This window comes from Grampus griseus, assembly GCF_964374135.1.
Source record: "Grampus griseus genome assembly, chromosome: X".
In the NCBI taxonomy this organism is placed as follows: Eukaryota; Metazoa; Chordata; class Mammalia; order Artiodactyla; family Delphinidae; genus Grampus; species Grampus griseus.
In genome coordinates this window covers 86,686,725-86,710,911 of record NC_138999.1, presented here as the reverse complement: position 1 = coordinate 86,710,911, position 24,187 = coordinate 86,686,725, and the positions used below count along the sequence as shown (strand labels likewise).

The 24,187-nt window shown below is 39.2% G+C and overlaps 1 protein-coding gene across 1 annotated transcript; it reads right to left on the bottom strand.

The window, feature by feature from the left end:
- Window positions 1–1,104: 1,104 nt before the first annotated feature.
- CSTF2 (cleavage stimulation factor subunit 2) lies at window positions 1,105–24,187 on the bottom strand. The gene is made up of 15 exons (XM_082681301.1): window positions 24,084–24,187; window positions 22,670–22,748; window positions 22,158–22,327; window positions 20,793–20,929; window positions 20,178–20,297; window positions 19,946–20,083; window positions 17,478–17,601; window positions 14,344–14,409; window positions 12,964–13,026; window positions 9,622–9,763; window positions 8,655–8,830; window positions 8,200–8,492; window positions 4,645–4,755; window positions 3,437–3,562; window positions 1,105–1,308 (listed from the first exon to the last, which is right to left on the bottom strand). The coding sequence occupies exons 1-14, from the start codon at window positions 24,139–24,141 to the stop codon at window positions 3,440–3,442; spliced, it is 1,800 nt and encodes a 599-aa protein (XP_082537427.1). The 5' UTR covers window positions 24,142–24,187; the 3' UTR covers window positions 1,105–1,308; window positions 3,437–3,439.

Below are 24,187 nucleotides of genomic sequence, written 5' to 3'. Positions count from 1 at the left end.
TTTTGCTTCACAGGTAAGCAATATGCTATTACATTCTCTAAGCCTATGGCAGGCTTTTAATTCACTTGACCATAATCCTAACCCAGAGGCTAGGACTCTGTGAACATAAATAGGCTCAGGAGTAGTTCCAGTGGAACTTTACTAATTATTAAGGCACCTCTTAACCTCTTGAGGTTGGCCTGATGGAGAGAAATCATGTTTCTCCTTAATGCCACTATGAGAGAGAATACTAGGCTGGAAGAGCAATAGGTTAGAGCCAGTGGCACTGATTATGTTCACACCTGTTTGAAAGGAAGCAGGCAGGGGCAGGCCTAAAGGGCAATCTCACAGCTTATGCTCTACATTTGGTCCTCTTAAAATAAATGAGAAAAATGTAAAAGTTTTAGAGTTTCTATGTTTTAGTTTCCCAGAATAAATTTGGTCACTGGGTAGGGCTGTAGGTTAGTAATTATTTAGAAGGCAGGATGAAATGTATTTTGTTTGTTTGATTTCTGTTCAGTGTTTATTTCACCTTGAACATGTGAAAAATTAGTGGCTTTCTTAACTTTTAAGGTTGACTACCCAGACTTAAGAGTTTTAAAACAGACAAGAAAATGTCAACAGTCTCTTGTGTTGTTGACACACTCAAACCAGTGATCATACATCATCTTTGTCTTAACTCTGAACTATGCATGTGAATAGACTTGGTACTGACCAAAAAATACATTTTGATATTTGGATTTTTCTAAACTAAATACACTGCTCTCCTAGGTAGGCTCTTTGCATTGTTGGCCTTCTGACCATTTTACAGCTCTAAGCACATGCTATTGTCTCCCAGTAGACTCAGAAGTTCTAGCAAGCTCTCAAAGGGCAAATATTATTCCCGTTGGAAGCAAACTAAGCAGAACTAAGTTCCAGAAAACACTGTTTCTGAGAAATTCTCAAATATCATCAAGAAGAATAAATGGTTAACTTAAAAGGAAAAACAGAGCTATGGCAACATAATATTAAAGTACAATACTGCAGTAAGGGTAGAAAACACATGTAAGGTTTCACCCTTGGTGTTCAGCCTTTTAAAAGCAAAAAGGTCATGTATATCAATTTGCAGTATACTAAAATTGTGTTCAAAGTTTATTTCAAGTCACAGAAAACATACAAACTAAGTCAACAGAATGAACTGATTTTGTTCTGAGAGAAGGTGATGGGAGTCCTCCACCTGGCACCAATTTGAGTCATTCAAGGGTTAGGATGCAGAATTCTTCTTTTTGCAACATTTCAACAAAGTTATGGAATTAATTTCCAGATTTGTTGCCAGGTAGTTTTGAAAACCTGTAAGGAAAAGTTGGGAGAAAGCCATCAGAAGTGGAGACAAAGTTCTCTTCCCCAAACACCAGGAAAAAAAAAGTAAAGGTGGGGGAGGGAGGCTACACATATGAGCAAATCACCAGGGAAAGATCCCTAAGGTATCTGCCTCTTGCTTCCCCAAAGTAATCATCCCTTACAGTGGAGTTTCTCAACCTCAACACTACTGACGTTTAGGGCCAGAGAACTCCTTGTTATTGGGGGATGTCCTGTGCATTACAGGATGTTTAGCAGTATCTCCGGTCTCCACCCACTGAAAGCCAGTAGCACACCATACCCCCTAAAGCTGTGATAACCAAAAATGTCTCCAGACACTTCCAAATGTCGTGTAGGGGGCAAAACTGCCTCTGGTTGAGAACCACTGACCTGATGGTAGTGGTACATAAGCCTGTCAGTGACAGCAGAGCTGGATCACAATGAGCAAGGTATAGGATGGAGGGAGAGCCAACATCTCGGCTACAGTATGCACAAATACCAGCAAATACACATTAAAACCTTCCCTGCATAGAACTACATACACAGAACTACGTGTGCGTACACACACACACACATTAATGCAGGTTTAGTAAAAATGGTAAAAGGTGAATAAGGTCTGTAGTCTAGTTAACGGTAAGGTACCAAAGTCAATTTCTTCCTTTTGCACTATAAACCAAAAAGGTATGTGTACAACAGCTTCCCAAGATGTTATCATTGCAGGAAGCTAGGGGAAGGGTACACGAGGCTCTTTGTAGTACTTTCCCAACTTCTTGTGAATTTTTAATTATTTCAAAATAAAAGTTAAAACAAAAAACCTTGCCCTGTGGTTTATGTGCAAGGCTTTAAAATGAGATATCTTACAAGCAAGAATACACAATGAAAGTACTTTCAGAAACATTTTTACCTCTACTATCCCAAAACATAATTTCCTCACATTGTAGGGAATGCCTTCTCTGGCATAAATAAATTAGAAAAAGTAAAAGAGAGGAACAATTTTTTTAATATATCTATTCCTCTGAATATAACAGGTCTATACTTTTATAGATCTATAATAGTCTATACTTTTACTGAAGAAAATAGAATGCCTTGGGTATCTGGACTAAAAGTGCTGGTCATACTGAAAGTCTACTCCATCCATCTACGACAGTTTCCCATTAAAGTTCAGTCATTTAAAGTCTAGATATAGATATAATGCACATTTCCAGTTTGGATGTTTTAACAACATTACAAATATGGATTAAAATACAATATATTTAGTAAAGACTGCTAGTTAGTGTAAATGAGTTCACTGTCATATGATAATACATGGATGGGAATTATAATAAAGATGGAATAAAAAGCAGAAATTCAAAATGTGATATTCCAACTGATATTGGGACAATGTACATTTTAAACTGTTCTTAGAAAGCAGAATTGTTTATGAAATACAAGATGTTGGGGAAAATTTTTTTAAAAAGAAACGCCAATACATGTAATCAAGTTAGGTCACATGACTATGTTCCTTTTTACCTGACTGATGAGCAAGAAAAATAAGGGCAGCAGTGTACAGCAACCTCTAAAATGTACAGGGACTGATGGCGATGGTGGACATTCACTACCTTAAATTATGTGCTGTAATAGTTTAACCTCAAAGTATTCAATGTAAAATAAATACTGGAAACTGAATGCTTATACGTTTTATTGAAATGGTTTGTATTTTCTTCATTTTGATGGGGAAATATTTTATTTTATTTATGTTATTTTATTTTGGAATAAAATAACAACTGATTCTGGAGGAATATATGATCAAACCATATCAAATTATATTATATCTAGGGAATGAGATTGAGAGGGCAGAGATTTTACCCTGAACTTTCTACATTTCTGTATTTGATTAATTTGGTTAAATTGATCATATGTCACTTTTGTCATTAGGAAAGAAAGGTTAAATTAGATTACAATCCATTCAATAACTGAACAAATGCCTACAGCCTTCCCCTGTCATGATAGGGACTGAGCTACTGAAGGGTGAAGGGTTTAGCCAAGAGGAGTGCAGGTCTTGGAGGGTGGTTAAGCTTGAAAGTATATATCCCAAATGCACGAGGAGCTTGTCTGACTCAGGCAGGGTAAGACTGCTCACCTTTTAAGGCGCTCCAGTAGATTTCTGTATTTGCTCCTTTAAGATCAGGATACTCTGCCTCTGCTCAGGAGGCAGCATGGCGATCTGGTCTGCAGTTAGTTGAAGAACCTGCATGATCAAAGCAGCCTGTGCAGAGGAAAAAAAGGTAGTGAGTTTTAATGATGGCAGCTAAAAAAACACCACCAGCTTCTGTCCAAAAAGGAAGAACAGAGAAAGGATAGTTCACACACAAAAAACAGCAGGCCAAAAAAAAAAAAAATATCAAACCAAACCAGAGAAAAAACCAAAACCAGCTGGTGAGAAAAGGCACAATGAAAAACACAAGTACAATGCCTAAGATCAGAAGACTCAAAACAGACACCTTAATGAACCCCAAATTCTTACAGACTAAGGTGACACCTGTGAGCCCTGGGAAGTCTACAATTTTTAATCCTGCTTTAAAAGTTTCTCCTGGGACTTCCCTGGTGGTGCAGTGGTTAAGAATCCGCCTGCCAATGTAGGGACCATGGGTTCGAGCCCTGGTCCAGGAAGATCCCACATACTGCAGAGCAACTAAGCCCATGTGCCACAACTACTGAGCCTGTGCTCTAGAGCCCGCGAGCCACAACTACTGAGCCTGCGTGCCACAACTACTGAAGCCCACGCGCCTAGAGCCCGTGCTCCGCAACAAGAGAAGCCACTGCTATGAGAAGCCTGCGCACCACAACAAAGAGTAGCCCTTGCTCGTGCAACTAGAGAAAGCTCGCACATGGCAACGAAGTCCCAATGCAGCCAAAAATAAAATAAATTAAAAAAAAAAGTTTCTCCTTTTCACAAGTTTTAGCCTTTCTATCAGATATGAACTCCCTACAATGGTCAAATATAGAAACAGAAAGATATGCTCATGGGGAATCTGCTATTGTTTTTAGGGATAAGGCAAAAAAGGGAGGAAGAAAGGGATTTGGATTTCCAGGTCAATGAGGCCTGCACACAAAAAATCTACTGGCAGATGAGATGAAATGTAAGATAAGCTGCCATTCACATACATCCATTTAAGAATTTTAGGACCAAGCCCACAGATTCTCAGGTGACAAGATCATAAAGAGTTCTAAGAGTAAAAACATCACTTCCAAAGGGACTCTGAAGACCCAGGACCTCCACATGGTGACTGTGAAAAGAGGACTCCAAAAGACTCGTGCATATGGAGGCAGCTGGACAGCATTACTTACCTTCTCATGGTCCTGCGGAGTGACTTGGTTCTGGCCAGGACTAAAGCCACCAGGCTGGCCTCCACCCTGAATGCTCGCTCCTTGCATGCCCGCTCCCTGCATGACTGGGACCTATGTGCACAGAGAGAGACGAAGAGAGATTTTTGGTACTTCTCATTTAGGTAACCAGAAGCCAGTAATAACAGCAATGTGAAAAAATATCTGATTGTGGCTATGAGTTAAAAAAGCAAATTAATGACTGAATATCATTTCCTACTGTTAGCATCAGCAGAAGGCAGGGTTTAGCCAGAGATCAACCAGCAAGTTGACAAATTTCTTACAACAGCTCCAGCATCATCAACAAGTATCACACGGCACAAGTGGATACCATCAAATCAAGCAAAATTCAGCCACATAAGCACAGGGGAAACTGAGGGCATTCTAGAAACTAGCACTCAGTGGAAACAGAAACGAAAGCTGACAGATTCTAGAATAATGTATGCTGGTCCACTGGAGAAGCTACATTCACAGGGATACCACCTACCTCTAGTTCAATCAGACACAGGCCCTATCCCACAAGTAAGGCAGAGATGATCATAATGGCAGAGGCAGAAAGGAGATGGGAAGGCCTCCAGGGAAAGGACTACTATTAGCCCAACATTTGCTTTTTATAACTTTCCTCAGAGAATATGCAGCAGTTGCTTTCTGTTAAATACAGACCAAGAAACACGACTGACCTGAGTTAACAAAGTGCAGTTATATCATGCTTACTGGTACTTAAGATCTTCGATGGTTTCAATGTTTTGGAAGACAACCAGAATCCAAGGAAAAGGCCTCAGAGCACCTAGAATAACTGTTAAAAGGTCCCTATGCCGGATTTATGTTCACACTCAGGCATTTACCCAGAGCTTAGGTGGTACTCTTATTAAATACAAATTGTTAACAAACATGTTACCTGCTTCCCCAGCAGATGAGAAGCAGCAAAGCATGAAAGAAATGTGGATGAACCATTAGGAGCAGATATCATGACAGCAATGTGAAGAGCCAGGTGACAACCTGACAGTGAAGGATACCAGAAACCAAAACAGGAGATGCTATGCTTTCTATTATAGCCTATACAATAATGGGTACGTTTAATGATGACCTTGAGTAATCAAAAATGATCAAAATAATTTTTTGTATCCTGTTTAAGAAGAGAAGGAAGCATAGTATACTTCATAAATGATTTTTCATTAAAATAATTTAAAAACTTGGTTGAATAATTCTATTATGTGGAACATTCATTTGGATGCATTAACTAATTTCCCAAAGACACCAGAGACATGAAGCATTAGTACAGCTTTGTACAGATTGCTAGAAATTATCACTTTCTGTTCTTTATAAATACTGAATCCGGAGACCAGTCTGAACCTTAATGAGCTGTTACAGACCTGAAAAATCTATGAGAGTAACCTTTTTGAAGCTTCAGTCAATACTAATTTGAGGTACTGTAATGTGATCTAACCATTTAATAATGGCCATTTAAAGTTTCCAGAAGAGCCTGTTCTAGGCTCTCAAGTAATAATACAGCTGACTACATATCCAGGTTTGCTAAGACAGTCCCAGTTTAAGCTTCTGCCCCACAGTAATTACTAACAGCACTCTCAAATGTGTCCCTGTTTGTGGATAGTAAGTTATATAATCACCCTAGTAATAATAAGCCTTTTACCAACAAGTTTCCAACTAGGTGGACTGAAGTTAATTTTAAAATTTGATTTAAAATTATGAGTTAGGGACATATTGTTAGGTTAAAAAACAAGATGCAGAACAGTGAAAGGAGGAAAAAGTAAGAATACATATATATTCATATTTGCAAAAATAAGAATATATATTCTTATTTGCTAGAAAGATACATTATAATAAAAGTGATTATCTATAGGAGATGGGGGTCACAAGGGAGACAGGTACGAGGAGGAAGTGAGGTTCTTACTGTATATCTTTTGTACATGAGTGAATGTATTTTATATATTTATTTATAAGTAAACATAGTAAACAATTTTTTTAAAGTTTGAAGATAAAGTTTTTATTTTCTCTACCTCAGATCTAATTGGCTTTATAGAATCTACTAATGAAAATTATAATAAACATAATATTAGAGTAATAAGTTCGAGTACTAGCAGATAAAGGAGCAAGAAATTATTGATAAATGGTCTTCCAACCATTATTTTCGACATCTTTCTCCAAAGAATTATTGACAGAACTATATAAGGACATCATGTAGTTATTTGTTATTTATCTCCCCACTAGAATATAAGCTCCATGGGGGCAGGACTTCGTTTTGTTCACACTGCTGTATCCCCAGTACCTATAGCTCTGCCTGGTATATAGTAGGTGCTCAATAAATATTTGTTGAACGACTGACTGAAAGCATAAAACCCATTTTTATTATGAGGCTACTGACCATAGAGGGTATGATAAAAATCAAAGCCCACGAACACATTTTTTTAAGTGAAACTTGAAAAACAATAGAAAAGTTTTTTTCTATACATACCAGAAAACAACATATTCATATTTCATATTAGAGAGGAGGGATAGACAAACATATACAACGTGCAGATAACAAGACAGAGTAGCATAGCGGAAAAAACAGTGGGTTCTATTCCTTGCTCTGCCACTTTTTAGTTGTGTGAATTTGGATAAGCCACCTGAATTCTTGGGTCTCAGTTTCCAAACCTATAAAATGAGAGAACTGGGTGACTGACATGTTCCATTCCAGCTCTGACAATACAGTTCTCTCTCTTGTGCATACACACACACACAAGAGGGAGTAAGGCACAGAAGCATATGGAAGAGAGAAGAGATAAAGAAGTACATAGAGGAATGAGGAAGTCACACTGAGGAAAAATGAAGGTGGAAGGGCTAAAGTGAAACGAAGGTGTTAGCCGAAAAACAAAACAAAACAAAACAAACTCAGAGGGAAGATACACATGTACTACCTCTCCGCAACCAACTGGAGGGTAAAAAGGATGGAGATAAGAACACATAGACAATCATAGACCACCATTACACATAGCTGGAGAAAGCCAAATAAAGAGAAAGAAGAGATAAGAATTTAGTTGCACAGCTTTTAAGACAAGCATTAGTAAATTGCCTTTCAACTCCACTATTCACTTTAGGCTATGTGATGAAAGTAAATTAAAATAGATTTCTGCAAACCTAAGATCAGCTAAATGACCACTAATAGCTCTTCATATGCTCTAATGCAGTGGTTCTTAGGGTTATACATTAGAATTATTTGGGGGAGATTTTTCAAATTATCCATGCCTAGATTCTACTGATGTGCTCTCTATCCCCTAAAATCAGGGATTCTGCTCTGAATGGAATTTGAAATTGTGGGACAAGGTTACACTTTTGGACTATAATCCTGGTAGTCAGAAAACCACCACCCTAAGGAACAGAGAAACTAAAGGAAGGGAGATTCTAATCTTCCCCAAAAAGCTGAGAAAACAACCCAAATCAGAAAGCAGTAATAATCAGCCTCAATAATCAATTCCTGAATAGATCAAGATTTCACATAGAAGTGACAGTTACATATACCTGTCTGGATCCCTGGGGGCCAACTGTCCCCATGTTAATTGGACTGGGACCCTGGATTCCACTAGGTATAGGGCCTCTAGGGCCTGGGACTGGGCCCCTTGTATCCATGCTTCTGGCCTCCATTCCTCTGACTTCCATTGCACGGGCCTCCATTGCACGGGCCTCCATTGCACGAGCCTCCATTGCACGGGCCTCCATCGCACGGGCTTCCAATCCTCTAGCATCTAATCCTCTTGCCTCCATGGCTCGTGCCTCCATCCCTCGTGCATCTATGCCTCGGGGATCTCTTCCACCTATAAAAAGTTGCAAGAAAACCATTGGGTAGATACCCACCTTTACTGCAATAATAACCAACAATCAAATAAACGTTCTGTATCCCAGATTGGAGCCTAAGACAGCACGATCATCATGAGCCCACAAATACCAGTCAGCCTTGTGACGTGGTTTCCCCTCACCTCTGCCATCCAATGGTGGACCCCTCTGATCTAGCATGGGTCCTCTTGGCTCTGCCATTAGAGGTCTGGGCTCAGCTAACGGCCCTCCTCGCATCTCATGTGGGGGTGGGCCACGGCTGTCATGGCCAGGGACATGGTGCATGGGCGGACCCTGATGAGGTGGTCCCAGGTAACCTCTAGAGATGGAGAAAAAAATGTTATATTTTAAAACAGAACAAAACAATAAGAAAAAAGTGTCAACCAGAAGATCAGTAAAATTAGATAAAGAGCTGATGCAAACATCAGTCTACAAATACTAAGAGAATAACACAAAACAGGTCAAAGAAAAGCTATCGAGATGTAAATCCATGTATTCTAGAATTTCGTATTTGGTCAGGGCACTCAAATTAAGGAGGAATGAATGGATATCCATTATATATAATGAATACGCAGTAGGGTGCTTAAGAACATGGGTTACTGTATGGGTTCAAATCTAGGCTCTATCATTTATTAGCTGTGTGATCTTGGGCACATTTGCTTAACTTCTCTAAGCCTTAGTTTCTTCATCTGTAACATGGGACTGATATTAGTATCAATCGCACAGGGCTGTTGTGTGGATTTAGTGAGATGATCTCAGTAAAGTACTCAGAGCAGATTGAGAGGCATAATCCCCACTAATACCAATTATTATTATTATTATTGCTATCATTAGTATTACTACTAACAATAAGCAATATAATTTTTTCCTGTTTAGATATGTGTGCTAGAATTTCCAATTTCTGAGGATGGAGTAGCAATGGTTAGTTCAAAATGACACACTCAACTACATAGTTCTGCCCAGGAAGTGCTTCATCTTGGACAGTGGCCATGAATATTTATTTATCTTTTGAAGTAAGCAAACAGGCACAACTGGTATGAAAAGACTTTGTTCTCAAAGCAAGCGGAAATTCTGATTCCTTCAATCTTTTCCTTCTGTGTCAGTGCTTACCTAGGCTCTACCTCTCCAGTTACAGAAAGTAAAGTGCCTCCGCGTGGGTCATTTGGAGCATCTCCCAACAGACCTCGAGGAGTTGGGACGTTGGCAGGCAAGGGCCCACGCTGCATAGCTGCTCTGGGGTCTTGCATCGGCACTGACAGGGAAACAAATGGGGAGGTACTGCTGTGAAGGACATGTAAGGCAAGAAGAAATGACTCTATATGCCACTGACAACACAGTTCAGACCCCTTAGAGCGGGTGAAACCTCATCACAACAGACTTCTCTTGCAGCTCAAGAACAGAAGCAGGGTATAGGCAGAATTTGTTCCATGTCAGAGGTATGGATGGAATTATGTAAAGAACAAACTGGGGAGCAACCTGCCAAGGCCTAGCACTGCAACCTGAAGAAACTGAGGCTCCTGGTTTTGCTTATAATCAATCTTAGTTCAAGGACCAGAGTCACAAAAGAGAGGTAGGGCCTTGGCATATGTGAACACTGCCATGGCTCTGCAAGAACCTGCTGTCTCCTTACAGACTGCTATTCCATCCAAGCCTCCTGACACCAGTAGGGAGGGAGTACAGCCTCAGACAGTTGCCCATATCATCCATGTTCTCTGCCCTGTGTGAAGAGGTCAATCTTAGGCTTGTGGCCCCAAAAGGAAAAAAATGAAAAAACAAAAAACCCAAAACACTACCCTTTTGGGTTCCGAATGTGAGGATGACTGCCAAGCAGCCCTTTACCTCTCAACGTTCCACCCTGAACACCACAAGCAAAAGGAAACCCGCAGATACAATGGGTACCTTGGACTCGCTCAATTGATGCAGGCCCGGTGGGTCCCACGGGCGAGTGCTGTAGGGTTCCTAGGTGAGCAGTAAGTTCAAAAGGAGAAAGAACAGACACTTAAAATAGCTTTCACACACACGCAGAGGCACACAGACAGTGAAGATTTACACATATAAGTTAAAGAGCCAAGAGTTCATTAGCTTGCCCTGGGCTACAAAATCTTCCTAAACTATATAAGCTTCTTTGGGATCTGAAACTGTTCTGCTTTGATGAGATTGCTTCCTAAGGTAAAACCTGTGGGCCACTGATTTTATTTGGGCAGGAATAACCAGCCACTTTCAATTTACACCTCTCCTACTGGGATTCTCCTTAAATCTTATGATACTATGAAAAAGAGAAACAAAATATAAAAAGGATGCTTCTGAAACTCCAGTTAGGCAAAGAAGGTAAACATATTTTCATAAGCAAAAAATGAAAGAAATTGCACTGAATCTGGAAGGCAAGATTTATTCTGGAAAAGCCCATTAACAGAAGTGGCACAGTGTTATTTTTGTCATAATTTAAAGCACAAAAATTTCTGCTATCAAATGGGGAAATGCAGTGAATGAACTTTAGACAAAGAAAGAGAATATTACTCCTCAAGAAGTACTCTGCCACTGTAAGTTTTTGATAAACAAACATCATGACATCAGCAAATAAAGACTAATAAGATGACAAGGGTGCCAATACTAAACAAAGGTGGCAGAAGGCAAGAAGAAGTCTCTTCTTAAACATCTCAATGTCTCTTTTCAACATTACAAATGTGTAAAAGAAGCATGGATTGCAGGAAAAGAATGACAAACTGGGTACAAATGAAAGATTCTTGCTTCCTCTGCTGGGTACTAAAGGAAAAGTATAAAAGAAAAGTCTCATTTTGTCTCTTCATGAAGACATCCTTGATATACCTTCAAAACTCAAGTCATTTCCCTTTGTTAACTTTTGACCAGAAAGGTGAAGATAACTGTATCAAGGAAGATGTCTTGTGGAAGTGTGTATTAAACAAAGTTTGATTTACTGATGGCTGGGGGAGAGGTAGAGGTATGACTGAAACTTCTAGTTCCTTCTCACTACTGCAAAAATACTTTGGGGCACATACACGATCTACTGATAGCAGCTGAGGGGGGTGGGGCACAATAGCATAAAAGCATGGTCTGCTCAGACGAGGTGTCTGGACAAAGAGCTTGTTCCATTGTCAATTGCCTGACAAGATTATTAGCTCTGTCACTTTAGCAACCAATATCAGTATACAAACCATAAACAAGGAGTACAGTGCATAGGCCTGTATCTTAGTACTTTGCTTAAAAAAAAAAAGGGTTTTGGGGAATTCCCTAGCAGTCCAGTGGTTAGGACTCAGCACTTTCATTGCCATGGCACAGGTTCAATCCCTGGCTGGGGAACTAAGATCCTGCAAGCCACATGGTGTGGCCAAAAAAAAATCAATTAAAAAAAATTTTGGGTTTTACTTATAGACCATATGCTAATAAGAAGTAACTTAAGCTTCCCTACACTTGTCCAAAGCAGTTCTTTCTCATCACAAGGACACAATGAATAAGAACAGAAGACACTGGAAGGAAACAGAAGCAGTGTGATTGACAGAAAGAGGATAGATTTCAGAGTCAGGGACTTTGGAATCTTAGCTCTGCCACTTATTAGCTGGAAAAGAAGACGAATGCACCAAGCCCAGGCCACGTTACTCAGATACCAGTATTTACTTACCATGTCCCTTTGAGGAAGTAACTCAGAACTCTGAGCTTCCAGCTCTTCACCTGAAAACTGAGGTGCTGCCACCTAACTCACAAGGTTGTTTATGAAAATTAAAGTGCATGGCCTATAGGATGCGCTCAGTTTTGTTAGTTCCTTCTGTTTTCTCACTCTCTCTCTTCCTGATATTGGTTTCAACCGAATCACTGCATTTTCTTTTCTTCAAACTCCAGTAACATAGAGAAATAACGTGGACATTTTGGAGTGGCTGCCACTGTGGTATCCAGTGTTACTGCCACAGTATAACATACACTTACCAAGCAGGCTTCACAGACCTTTGACCCCCTCCCAGTTTTCTCTGGGGTTTAAATTTAGTCTTCCACATACCCAGTCACATATTACATGGTCATAATTAAAATTCCTTACTCAGATCTCCATGTAAGTAGAGGCATTAAACTATCAGGGAAAGGCGACATAAATTAAATAGAAACAAAGGATCAATTTGCTTCATCATCAATTCTTGTAGAGCTGGGCTCTGAATCACTAGATAGAAGTCGAGACAGTGCTGCCCAACAGAATTTTCTGCAATGATGGAAGTGTTCTATATCTGCAATATCCAGTATGGTATTCACTAGCCACATGCGGCTACTGAGCACTCAGAATGTGGCTACTGTGAATGAGGAACTGAGTTTTACATTTTACCTAATTTCAATTTAATTAATTTAATATTTGAATAGCCACATGTGGTTAGTGGCTGCCATATCAGATAGTACAGATATAGAACATTTCCATGTCTAGTCCACATTAATCGGACATTAATATTTATTTACCTTGTCCCCGCTCCATGGACACTGGTCCACTTCCTGGCATTCCAACCTGGGCCTGCATTCCTCCTAGAAGATAAAGGGCAGGAAAGAAAAACAAATTGGGACAGTGGGGAAAAAATTTGGACAGTGGCTGAGTTAACAAATTTCCTCTTTCTGCCCCACAAGCAGAAACCTATACAGGAAGATCATAAGTACCACTAAATGCAGTTATACAGAAGATGGAGTTTGTTACTGTACTTTAGCCATTGGTGACAGAAAAGTGAGTTAAAGAAGAATTCGTAATCTCACTGGTTACCAAAACTTTGGCAGGGGGCTTCCCTGGTGGCACAGTGGTTGAGTCCGCCTGCCGATGCAGGGGACGCGAGTTCGTGCCCCGGTCCGGGAAGATCCCACATGCCGCGGAGCGGCTGGGCCCGTGAGCCATGGCCGCTGAGCCTGCGTGTCCAGAGCCTGTGCTCCGCAATGGGAGAGGCCACAACAGTGAGAGGCCCGCGTACCACAAAAAAAAAAAACTTTGGCAGGGAGTTCTGTAATACAGAACAATGGCACTTACCCATGTACCTCCTCCCACAGGAGGCACTACTGTTCCCAGTTTACTTTGTAAATGGGGGGGTACACTGTTGCAGTTGTGACAAAGATTTGTGGGGGCACGCCTGGCATTTTATGAGAAGACAACAGGGATACTAGATGTCCTGCAACGTATGAGACAATTCTGCAAAATCCAGGATTACCCTGTCTTGCAAAACTTTCAAACGTCTTGCTAAACATTCACACAAATGAAAACCTTTTTATAGTCATCTAAACTTAAAACTTGTCTGTTTTATTTGTAAACAAAGCGCTTCTTTGTCCAGTTTTTACACACACACACACACACACACACACACACATTGAATTTTCCAAGAATGCAATTACTGAGTAAATTATGGGTATTGTATCTTGTTTTGTTAAGAACTTTACCAAGAGTTTTCATTTTCACCATTCAGAAAATCACATCATCAATGTCAACAGTCCTTGTGGTATCTGAATTGCCAAAACAACATACCTGGGTCTGTCTTTTACTTTTATAGTATTGGTGCAAGCATCTGACTGCTATTTATTGTTTTCTAGTGTAGCTGTGCTTGAATACTTGCGTATTTATAATATTCTTTTACTATAAATTAATTTCCTTTTACTTCTCCTTTATATTATAGTTAGGGTAACTATACTGATTTTTTGGAAGCCATGTTAAGTATGCTATGTCACCTGTGCATTTCATTTCAGGATAGTAAAGGGTCACTGCAAGATATGTTACAAAAAGGAGCCACTGGGTCTAATAGTGTTGAGAATGACAGGTCTGCTCTAACCAGCAGGGCTATGATTGCTATACAAAGACTAAACATGTACCATAAGTCCTTGTCTGGTCCTTCCCACGTAGCAATAATTCTGTTTTCCTCAAAGGAACAATATATGCTGCGAGTGGGGAGAAAAGACAAGCTGAACTGTTTGCAGTTCATTAATACTCACCTAAAATACCCAAGTACAATACATGTCACATTCTCTTATCCCATTTAACATGCCAGGCACCAAAGAGCCATGAATTAAGAACCTGAGTCTGTGCTAGCCCTACCAATGCTACTAAGTAATTGTCATTTTGAACAACTGATTTGATAAAATTAACATACCCTCAGGATTCCTCATCTGTAAAGTGAACGAGTTTATTTAAACAGTGTTTTCTCAGAATGTGGTCCCAGACCAGCAGCGTCAGCATCACCAGAGACTTGTCAGAACTGCAAAGCTTAGAGCTCTACCTCAGACCTGCTGAAATGCAAACTCTGGGTGTGGAGACCAGCAATTTGTGTTTTCATAAGCCCTTCAGGTGATGCTAATGCACACTAACATTTGAGGTCTAAATGATTTCAAAGCTCTCTTCTAGCTATAACATTCTATGATTTATTCAGACCACTCATCAAAACAATACAAAAATTTAGGATCTGAGGAAAGCAATGGCAGAAGGCAATATGGGTAATTTATCATACTACACTATCACATAATGGCACTTTTATCTATATGGACTAGCTTCCCAGAAGTAGAATTGGTGGGTCAAAGTGTATATGAATTTTTAATGTGAGACTACTTTCTTAAAAGGCTTAAAAAGTTCACATTTCCACCAGCAATGTATACTACCACTCTCCCCACCAATATTAAGTATCATCTCTGAAACTTTTGCTAGTAGGACGGGTTTAAGTAAAGTGAAATCTCGTTATTTAATTCGAAATCCCCTGAATATAAATGAATGTTTATTGCCATTTGGATTTGCTCTTCTATGATGTGCTCTTCTATGAAGTACCTACTCATTTTCTTTGCCTACTTTTCTACTAGTTTGTTCCCTCTTCTCATCAACAGCCAAAGAGCTTCGTACAGGGTATCTCAAAAATTGTAGTGAAGTTTTAAGTTTCAATAACTTCATAACTATAAATGCTACAAACGCATAAAAAATATCACTTGAAAATTCAATTATTTAAGTTTCTTTTACACTTACTTTCAACTTTTGTATTTATTAATTCCCTCTTCTTGGTACCTTGGGTTTTTTAAAAATTATTTTTCTAATACTTTAGAACTAGCAGAGTTCCTTTATTCTTTAATAAGGCACTTAAGGGTATTCATTTTCGTTTAAGTACTGCTTTCACTATTTCCTGCACTTTTTTGTATGAAGTGTACTACTTTTTGTTGTCTTTTAGATAATTTATAAATATCTTTTTATTTTCTCTTTTAATTCAAGGATTACCAAGAATATGTTCCTTAACTTTACAAGTAAAGGTTCTTTCCAGTCACCTTTAAATTATTTATTTCTAACTTTATTGGCTTATAATCAGAGAATGCAGCCTGTAAAATCTCTACATTTTAAAATTTGTTTTTATTTTATGGCTAAGTACATGGTCATTTTTTTAATGGGGGGAGTATATTTTCCAATCAAAAGATATAAGGCTCCCTCTCTATATTAAATCAAGCTTATTGATTCCATTATTTTATTTCTCAACATCCTTACTTATTTTTTTTTTTTTTTTTTTTTGCGGTACGCGGGCCTCTCACTGTTGTGGCCTCTCCCGTTGTGGAGCACAGGCTCCGGACGCGCAGGCTCAGCGGCCATGGCTCACGGGCCCAGCCGCTCCGCGGCATGTGGGATCTTCCCGAACCGGGGCACGAACCCGTGTCCCCTGCATCGGCAGGCGGACTCTCAACCACTGCGCCACCAGGGAAGCCCTCCTTACTTATTTTTTGTCTACAGATTTTTTTGTCAGTGTGGTCTACAAATGACAATGATACACACTGTATGTTAACAGTTCGTGATTGTTAACTACAGAAATGGAGAGTAGACACTTTTATAGCAACTTGACATTGCTGTGACATCCAAGTGCATGACATGTACTTGTCTCACTGAACAGGGTATAGACCAGTTTGGGTGTTTTTCAACTCATGTAATGAGCTGCATATGTCATGGGTTGCACACTTGTTATGTGTAGTAGGACCACATTACAACTTGTGATATTTTAAGGTAAGCTAGGTACCTATAGCACAAAAAATGTATAAAACACAGAATCTATTTCTTTCAATAAAAGATAATTTAAGTTTAATGGTAACTCTATAGGATAAGTGAAAATCCCTCCTCCCATTCCCTGTCAACTTAGCTCTTTAGACTGGTTTCTCTATAAACCAGAACAATTTAAGGCCAAATTATTGCCCATTAGTTGTGTTGTAGTCAATCTAACCCAGATTAGATAAATTAACAAGAAGTGAGTTTGTTGTGCAAAAAACTTTAAATACTGATACACATCGTATGTTCATACTGGTGTTTTATATGAGGAATCACCTATTTCACCCATAACTTTTTAAGTTATGATTGTTAAATGACGAAAAGCTACAAGCGCAATATTAATTCCTATATACACAATTTTAGTGAACATATTAGTTTTTAGAATTCTTTTTTCCTTTTGTTGTCTGGTCTAATTATATTTCATGAAATCCAATGTTATGTTTGTTACATATAATAACAAATGCAACCAGGCATTTTGCTTCTGTTTTTTTTCCCGCATGTACTTTTTAACCTAATCTGACAGTCTGGCTTTTAGTGGGAGAATTCAGTCCATTCACATTTAGCAGAATAATGACTATATGAGATTTTATTCCTTCTACCTTAACTCTATGTTTATTATTACTTACTTCACAATGTAATTTTCTTTTCTCTATATTTGCTGGCTTGGTGTAGTTTCCATTCATTCTATTTTTTCCCCTCATTAACTTGGAATTTTACTGTACTTTTCCAATTTACTGTTCTTTCCTCTGCTCTCATAATCAGACATATAGGATGTGTATATAAGAAATCAACTACTTCTTCCACCTAGGATATATACTGCCTAGCTATACATTAATTTAATATCAAGATCTCGTTGCCACATAATAATTTGGCTACACTACGCCATTTGCTATAACAAAACTCTAGCAAAATACCAAAATGGTGAAAATTCTAAATGAAAACGTACCTCCAGGAGCTAAGGAACCAGGTCCAGGTCCTGTTACAGTGGCTGGTATCTGCCCTGGTGCTGCAACTCCAGCCTGTAGAGAAGCTTGCATCAGAGGAGGTGCGCCATTGACATGCATTCCACTCTGACCAAGAGAAAAACCAGAGTATGTATATGCCCCTGTGAAGACTCAACACACAAAGTCTATGACCTTAAATAACTCTTCAAATTGACACCCCCAAATAGTCTACCAAATACCCTTTTCTGACAGCACGTCTCATGCAGCATTAGATTTATAACACACTTTGAACAGAAGCTGCAATACATGCAATGAGCCTGGTTACACAGAACACAATTACGACAGACCGTACTATAAAAGCAGAGGTTGACAAGTCTTATCTGTGTGGTGAGGCCATATATAGCACCTATTTGTTGACTTAGAGACGAGGGCCTGGCAGTAAAAGTTTAAAAAAAAAGTGCCTTGAATGCAAGAAGAAATGAGGACTTAAAAAAAAAAAAACAGAACTGCTGGTAGTCTACATTTTTAAGATGAAAAATTTTCTTTGACCAATCTTTTCTCATTGCTGTCCTCAGAAATAGTTCTACTTGGGAGGGGGATGTAAAATTTTTCTAATGCTACATTAAAGCTCCGGAGGAAAAGGGAATGTTATGTTTTCATTTGTGTATTCCCAAAAGAACTGAGCAGCCCCTTGGAATAGAAAAATAAAAACTAAGATATATATAAATATTTAAAAAATTACATATATTCTCAGAGAACACAAACAAAACTCTAGAATAGAAAAGAGGAAACTGTAGAGTGAGGTGGTTAAGAGAAAACAGGTTATGATGTCAGACAGAACCAGATTCAGATCCTGGATTTGCCACTTAGATTGTTATTTTTGGAGCAGTTAACCTCTCTGGACCTTAATTTATTTCCTTTCTATTTCTGAAAAAGTATTTATTGAATCAGAGCAGGGGATAGTAAACTATGACCCATGGGCCAAATCTGGCTCACTGCTTGGTTTCATAAATAGTTTCACTGGAATGCAATCATGCACATTTGTTTATGTACTGTCTGTGGTTCATTTCACACTCCAATGGCAGAGCTGAGTAGTTAAGACAAATTCCACGACCTGCAAAGCCAAAAAATATTTACTATTTGGCCATTTAGAAGATGTTTGCTGACCCTCACCATAACTTTTGTATGAGCCATCCAAATTGTTTACCTCTGCCCATCTAACAGGTGAAAAATGATAGCTTATTGTACTTCATTCACATTTATCTTATTTTGAGGCTGAATACTTTTCATACATTTAATATATATTTGTATTTCCATTCTTATGAACTGTTCATGTCCATTGCATAGTTTTCTACAGGGTTATTGGTAATTTTCTTACTAATTTATAGGAGGTGTTTTTTAATATGAAAAATTTCAGACATATAAGTTGTATAGAGAATAAAATAACCACATAGCTTAGGAAACAAATCACATACATAATTGAAATCTCCTGTATGGTCTTCCCCATTGCATCCTGTATCCCCTTCTTAGACAACCACTTAAGAATTCTTATAGATGTTTTGAAATTTTATGTAAACCATTACATACTAAACACATTCTTTGCAACTCACTCAACATGTTCTTGGGATATGTACAGACACATACATCCTGTATTTTGGAAATACTTCCACATTCACTTATTTTCACTTCTGTATGGCATTATGTTTTTGAGTTACCTGTGTTGATACCATGTATCCTAGTTCATCCTAACTGCTATATGAAACTATATTTTTGAAAGTCATTCACGGTGACACATGTAGTTTATTTAACTGTTGTAGAGTATTTCATTGGATAAATATACCACATTTTCTCCATTCTTCCATTGCTGTACATTTAGGATGTTTCCAATCTTTCACTATTAAAATGTGGCAATAAACATTCTTGAATATGACTAATGGCCCTTAGGTAATCAGCCTGCTGTCCATCACGTGTGTGGCAAATACTTTTTCCCAATTTGTCATTTGTCTTTGGTGTTTATTTCTTTTTCTCTGTTCAGAAGTTTTTCAGTTTTCAAATATACCAATTTTTCATGGCTTCAGGGTTTTGTGTCACACTTGGAAAATAAGCTTTACTTTTTTCATCAGTGGGAATGGAGATAAGAAGAGTGCCGACCTCATACAACCGCTCTAAGTATTAAATGAGACAATGTATATGGAATAACAAAGTGCCAACCACAGTGCCACACATGCACATATACACAAAATCAGCTTATAAAAAAAGGGCATAAAGGAAGGATCTCTGTTTTACAAACTTGGCACTAAATCTGTATTCATTCAGATGTCATGTACTCTGCAACCCTGTTAACTGCTTTTATGCCTGGAAACTGAAATTATCATCTCTGGCTGCTCACCATTCTTCTTCCAATATATCCTCCTAAAATGAAAATGACATTTTCAAGGCAGTTCAAAAATGTTAAGGGATAAAGTCCTACCAAAGACTGGGCCTGAGGGGCCTGAGGATTCTGCTGGTTCATCGACACATTGGATCCTGAGCCAGGTCCGGCGCTGTGGACTGTCTGAGGGTTGCCTGCAATCAGTGTTGGGATATTTGTCTGGCGATGCAGAATTTTCTAAAAAAATGAAAAGACAAATCTATGAGCTGTCTGTTTCTACCCCACTCAAGGTTTACCCTAGCATTTCCATAAAAGAACCAGAAGCACTCACCAAGGCAATTTCTGGATCCACAATTCTCATCACTACCTGGGCTTGTAGCAAAGCATAAGCCAGTTGAGGGTTCTGAAGCAACATGTTCCGTGCTTCCTGAGGACTATTCTGGACACAGAGCTGTGAAGATAAACAGATTCATCATCAGGTTCAAAACTTATTACTCAGAAATTGACAGTGATTTAGAGCTATTCCCATCTGAGAAATGTAATATTCAAGAGGCTTTTAAAGCTATTATCAGTTTTTACATAGCACACAAAATCTTGGTCATGGCAGGCAAGAGAAGGAAGAGGCATTTCAAATACCATAATACCACCATTTAGGAAAAAAGCCACATTTTAACATCTACATTTGATATCTATGGGCCACAAAAACCCTGCCAGATTGTGTAGGTGTGTTTGTGTACAAAAAATGGAAAGCTCTTTGTATGAAATATACAACACACTGTGCACATATGGAATACTGAAGGTGCAAGAAATGTTGGTCAACAGGCACACTTTCTATTTGAGCTCAGGAAATCATTTCCATTAACTCAATGTTAATTTCCATTAACATCAATGACTTCTTGAAGAGTTGATATGCTATGATTTTCCATAACCTAATGCCTCCTCTTACCTTCATTTGTTTCATCAGCTCAAACATCTGCTCTGGTGGAAGACTGGCAACTGCTTTGCTAATGGACTCAGGGGCATCCTCAGGACTGATGGTCTCTCCATAAGGTGACTCAATGACAGGGGCACCAGTGCCAAGGCCTGATTGGGAAGAAAGTACAAAAACATTAAGGAGGCAAATTAAAGAGCTAAATCATTTCAAGTATCTACTTTCCAGGGTTGCTGTAAGGACCTGTTGATAACTTTAAATTTTCTGGAGCTTAGAAATAAGTGACTTGCAGGACTTCCCTGGTGGCGCAGTGGTTAAGAATCCGCCTGCCAATGCAGGAGACACGGGTTCAATCCCTGGTCAGGGAAGATCCCACATGCCACAGAGCAGCTAAGTCCGTGTGCCACAACTACTGAGCCCACGTGCCACAACTACTGAAGCCCATGTGCCCCTGAAGTCTGTGCTCCACAACAAGCCACCACAATGAGAAGCCTGTGCACTGGAACGAAGAGTAGCCCCCGCTCAATGCAACTGGAGAAAGCCCATGCGCAGCAACGAAGACCCAACGTGACTAAAAATAAATAAATAAATAAATATTTTTTTTAAAAAAAAGGAAAGAGGGCTTCCCTGGTGGTGCAGTGGTTGGGAGTCCGCCTGCCGATGCAGGGGATGCGGGTTCGTGCCCCAGTCCGGGAAGATCCCACATGCCGCGGAGCGGCTGGGCCCGTGAGCCATGGCCACTGGGAGAGGCCACAGCAGTGAGAGGCCCGCGTGCCGCAAAAAAAAAAAAAAAAAAAAAAGAAAAGAAATAAGTGACTTGCAAGTCTTTTATTTCTGTGTAGGAAAGTGACAAAGTGTATTTTCTACTCTCAAAGGAAAGCTGAGACCAGGATTGTATAGATGAACAATGTTAACATAAATTAGGGACTAGGGATATCCATTTCCTTTCACAAGTCATTTCAGGAGCAAAAGTTTCAAATAGAAATAAAATCTAATTTCAAAATGGAATTTCTGGATCTATTACCTCATGAAAAAAGCCATGAGAATGCCTCGGTATCCCCATCAGTTACACATCTGGCAACATAACAGGAGTGGCAAACACTAATGACAGACATAGTTAACATAACTAATGGCGTGGTAAACCTGTAATTCATCTTCAACTGGAAATCAACTCCTTGGCAATGGAAGGACTTAAGTCAACTTTACCTTATTTCTCAAAGATACACACTTCCCTAATACAGGTACCTCAGGTGGGTCAGGTAAAGAAGCTGTGTGGCTGACAACCATTTCAGCAGATGCTAAAACATATCATTAAGTGGAAAATCTTCATTGTTACATCTTTACTAACTCATGTTGCACACAGCTTGGGTTTATACTCACTCTTCAGCTCTTCTTTGTTCTTTTCGCTGGCAGCATTGTCCACTCGAAGTGCTCTCCCACTGAATTCGCGCCCATTTAGGTTTCGCATGGCACTAAGTGCTGTCTCCTGGTCTTGGTATTCACAGAAGCCATAACCTTTTGGCTTTCCTGTCTCCCTATCATATACCAACCTGGAGAGCAGAACCAAGTGTCAGGCACAAGTGTTACATACACACAGGGTTCCCACTAACATTGCCATGTTCTAATTTGATCTACCATAAGACAAATAACCTTATCGCTCTGTCTCACTGAAATACTTTTTACACATCTTTTTAAGTGAAAAAAAATGTATCTTTTAGTAAAAATGAATGTGAATTGTATGATATGTGAATTACGTCTCAATAAAGCTGTTACAAACAAACAAGAAGAATGCATGTGAAAACTCACCAGTAAAAGGCTTGCCATTATTACTAAGGGCCAAATTTGTGGTGATTTTAAAGAAACTTCCACCAAGTGGTAAAAGGCGATCTCACCTGAAACTAACAACAGGTCCAACCTCAGAAAAGATGTCCTTTAATTGCTCTTCAGTAGCCTCATATGGAATGTTCCCCACTAAGGAAGAAAATAGATAACATATCAAAACTCTGAGTTTGTAACCTAGATCTTTAGTGAGAAAGTATCTACATATATCACTGAAAATGTAACAACTTAGCACAGGGAGATCAGCTAGGTGGTTTGTGACCACCTAGAGGGGTGGGATAGGGAGGATGGGAGGGAGGGAGACGTAAGTGGGAAGAGATATGGGAACATATGTACATGTATAACTGATTCACTTTGTTATAAAGCAGAAACTAACACGCCATTGTAAAGCAATTATACTCCAATAAAGATGTTAAAAAAAAAAAAAGAAAATGTAACAACTGGTTCAAATACAGTGTTCCTCCAATCCTGGTTCCACCGTATTCCCTTAGACAAGATTTCAATCGTGTCTGCTGACTTTATTTACAAGAGAAATAAACCAGTTAGACTAAACACAAAAGGTGTAGGCACTCCTAAGTATCAGTTCTCAGACTTAACTGATATGTGTTAGATTTTCCTTAACTATGGTGAAAATAAATACTTAGGCATTAGTATTTACCTGAAGGTGTTTAAGTCTTATCAATAACTACTAAAAATGTCAATATTATAATTTTTAAAGCCGGCTCATATGTCCGTATTTCTACATATACACGCACTCAAAGGAGAATGACCATGAATGTACTGGAGGATGTTTAAAAATTGTTGTAAATCAACTATAGTTCAGTAAAAAAATATATATATATATTCTGCACTGTTTTGTCATGTTCCTTCCAAAAGATGCTTTAAAATCACCACACATACTTTAAAATAAACAACTTATTTTGGCTGAAAAGATTACTCAGAATAGACTCCACCCTCTTTAAAATTTCTTCGATGAGGTCTTAGTCTTTCATTCATTCATTTATTTACAATCCACCTTAAGACGCCGGGTAGTCGCTACCACTAACGACGAACTAAAATGTAACGGGGAAAAAGCAGAGGATGAAAGCCCTTATGAGAGGGCGGGAAGTGGACACAAGGATCTATACCCTCAGCACACAACCTGTATTCTGGGACTGGGGGTGAGAAGTAGTACGGGACAGTTGCCATGAGCCCTCGCTTCTGGATAATAATTGAAGCTCATGAAAAGAGAAACGCATATAAGCTGAACGCTGGTGTAACTTCCTCAGCCACATCGTGAAAAGGCTGCGAAACCTCGGGGGAAGGGGAGCATCACTTTGCCCACGAGTCCACCAGGCTGGCCGCCTGGGATAGGCAGGTCGAACTGCAAGCCCCGCGGCGATGTGTGAGGTGCAGGGGGGCATTCCTCGCCGATCCCTGTCTTTTTCTGTCCCTCCCCGATGCTTGGCTCCACCGAATTCCTCTCACCAAACACCGAACGTAGAGAACGATCCACCGCAGGGTCTCTCACAGTCAAACCCGCCATCGCTCTCTTCCAACGGCTTCCGGTGCGCCAGAGCACACTTCCGTAC

Bases quoted from the DNA above. Each gene is read 5' to 3' on its own strand.
- CSTF2 (XM_082681301.1), bottom strand. From the start codon at position 24,141: ATGGCGGGTTTGACTGTGAGAGACCCTGCGGTGGATCGTTCTCTACGT. The intron at 20,930-22,157 runs GTGAGTATAAAC...CTTCCCAATCAG, and splicing joins GAACAAAGAAGAGCTGAAGA to GCCTTGGCACTGGTGCCCCT. The intron at 14,410-17,477 runs GTACGTTTTCAT...CCCCACTCGCAG, and splicing joins TGGTTCCTTAGCTCCTGGAG to CATATATTGTTCCTTTGAGG.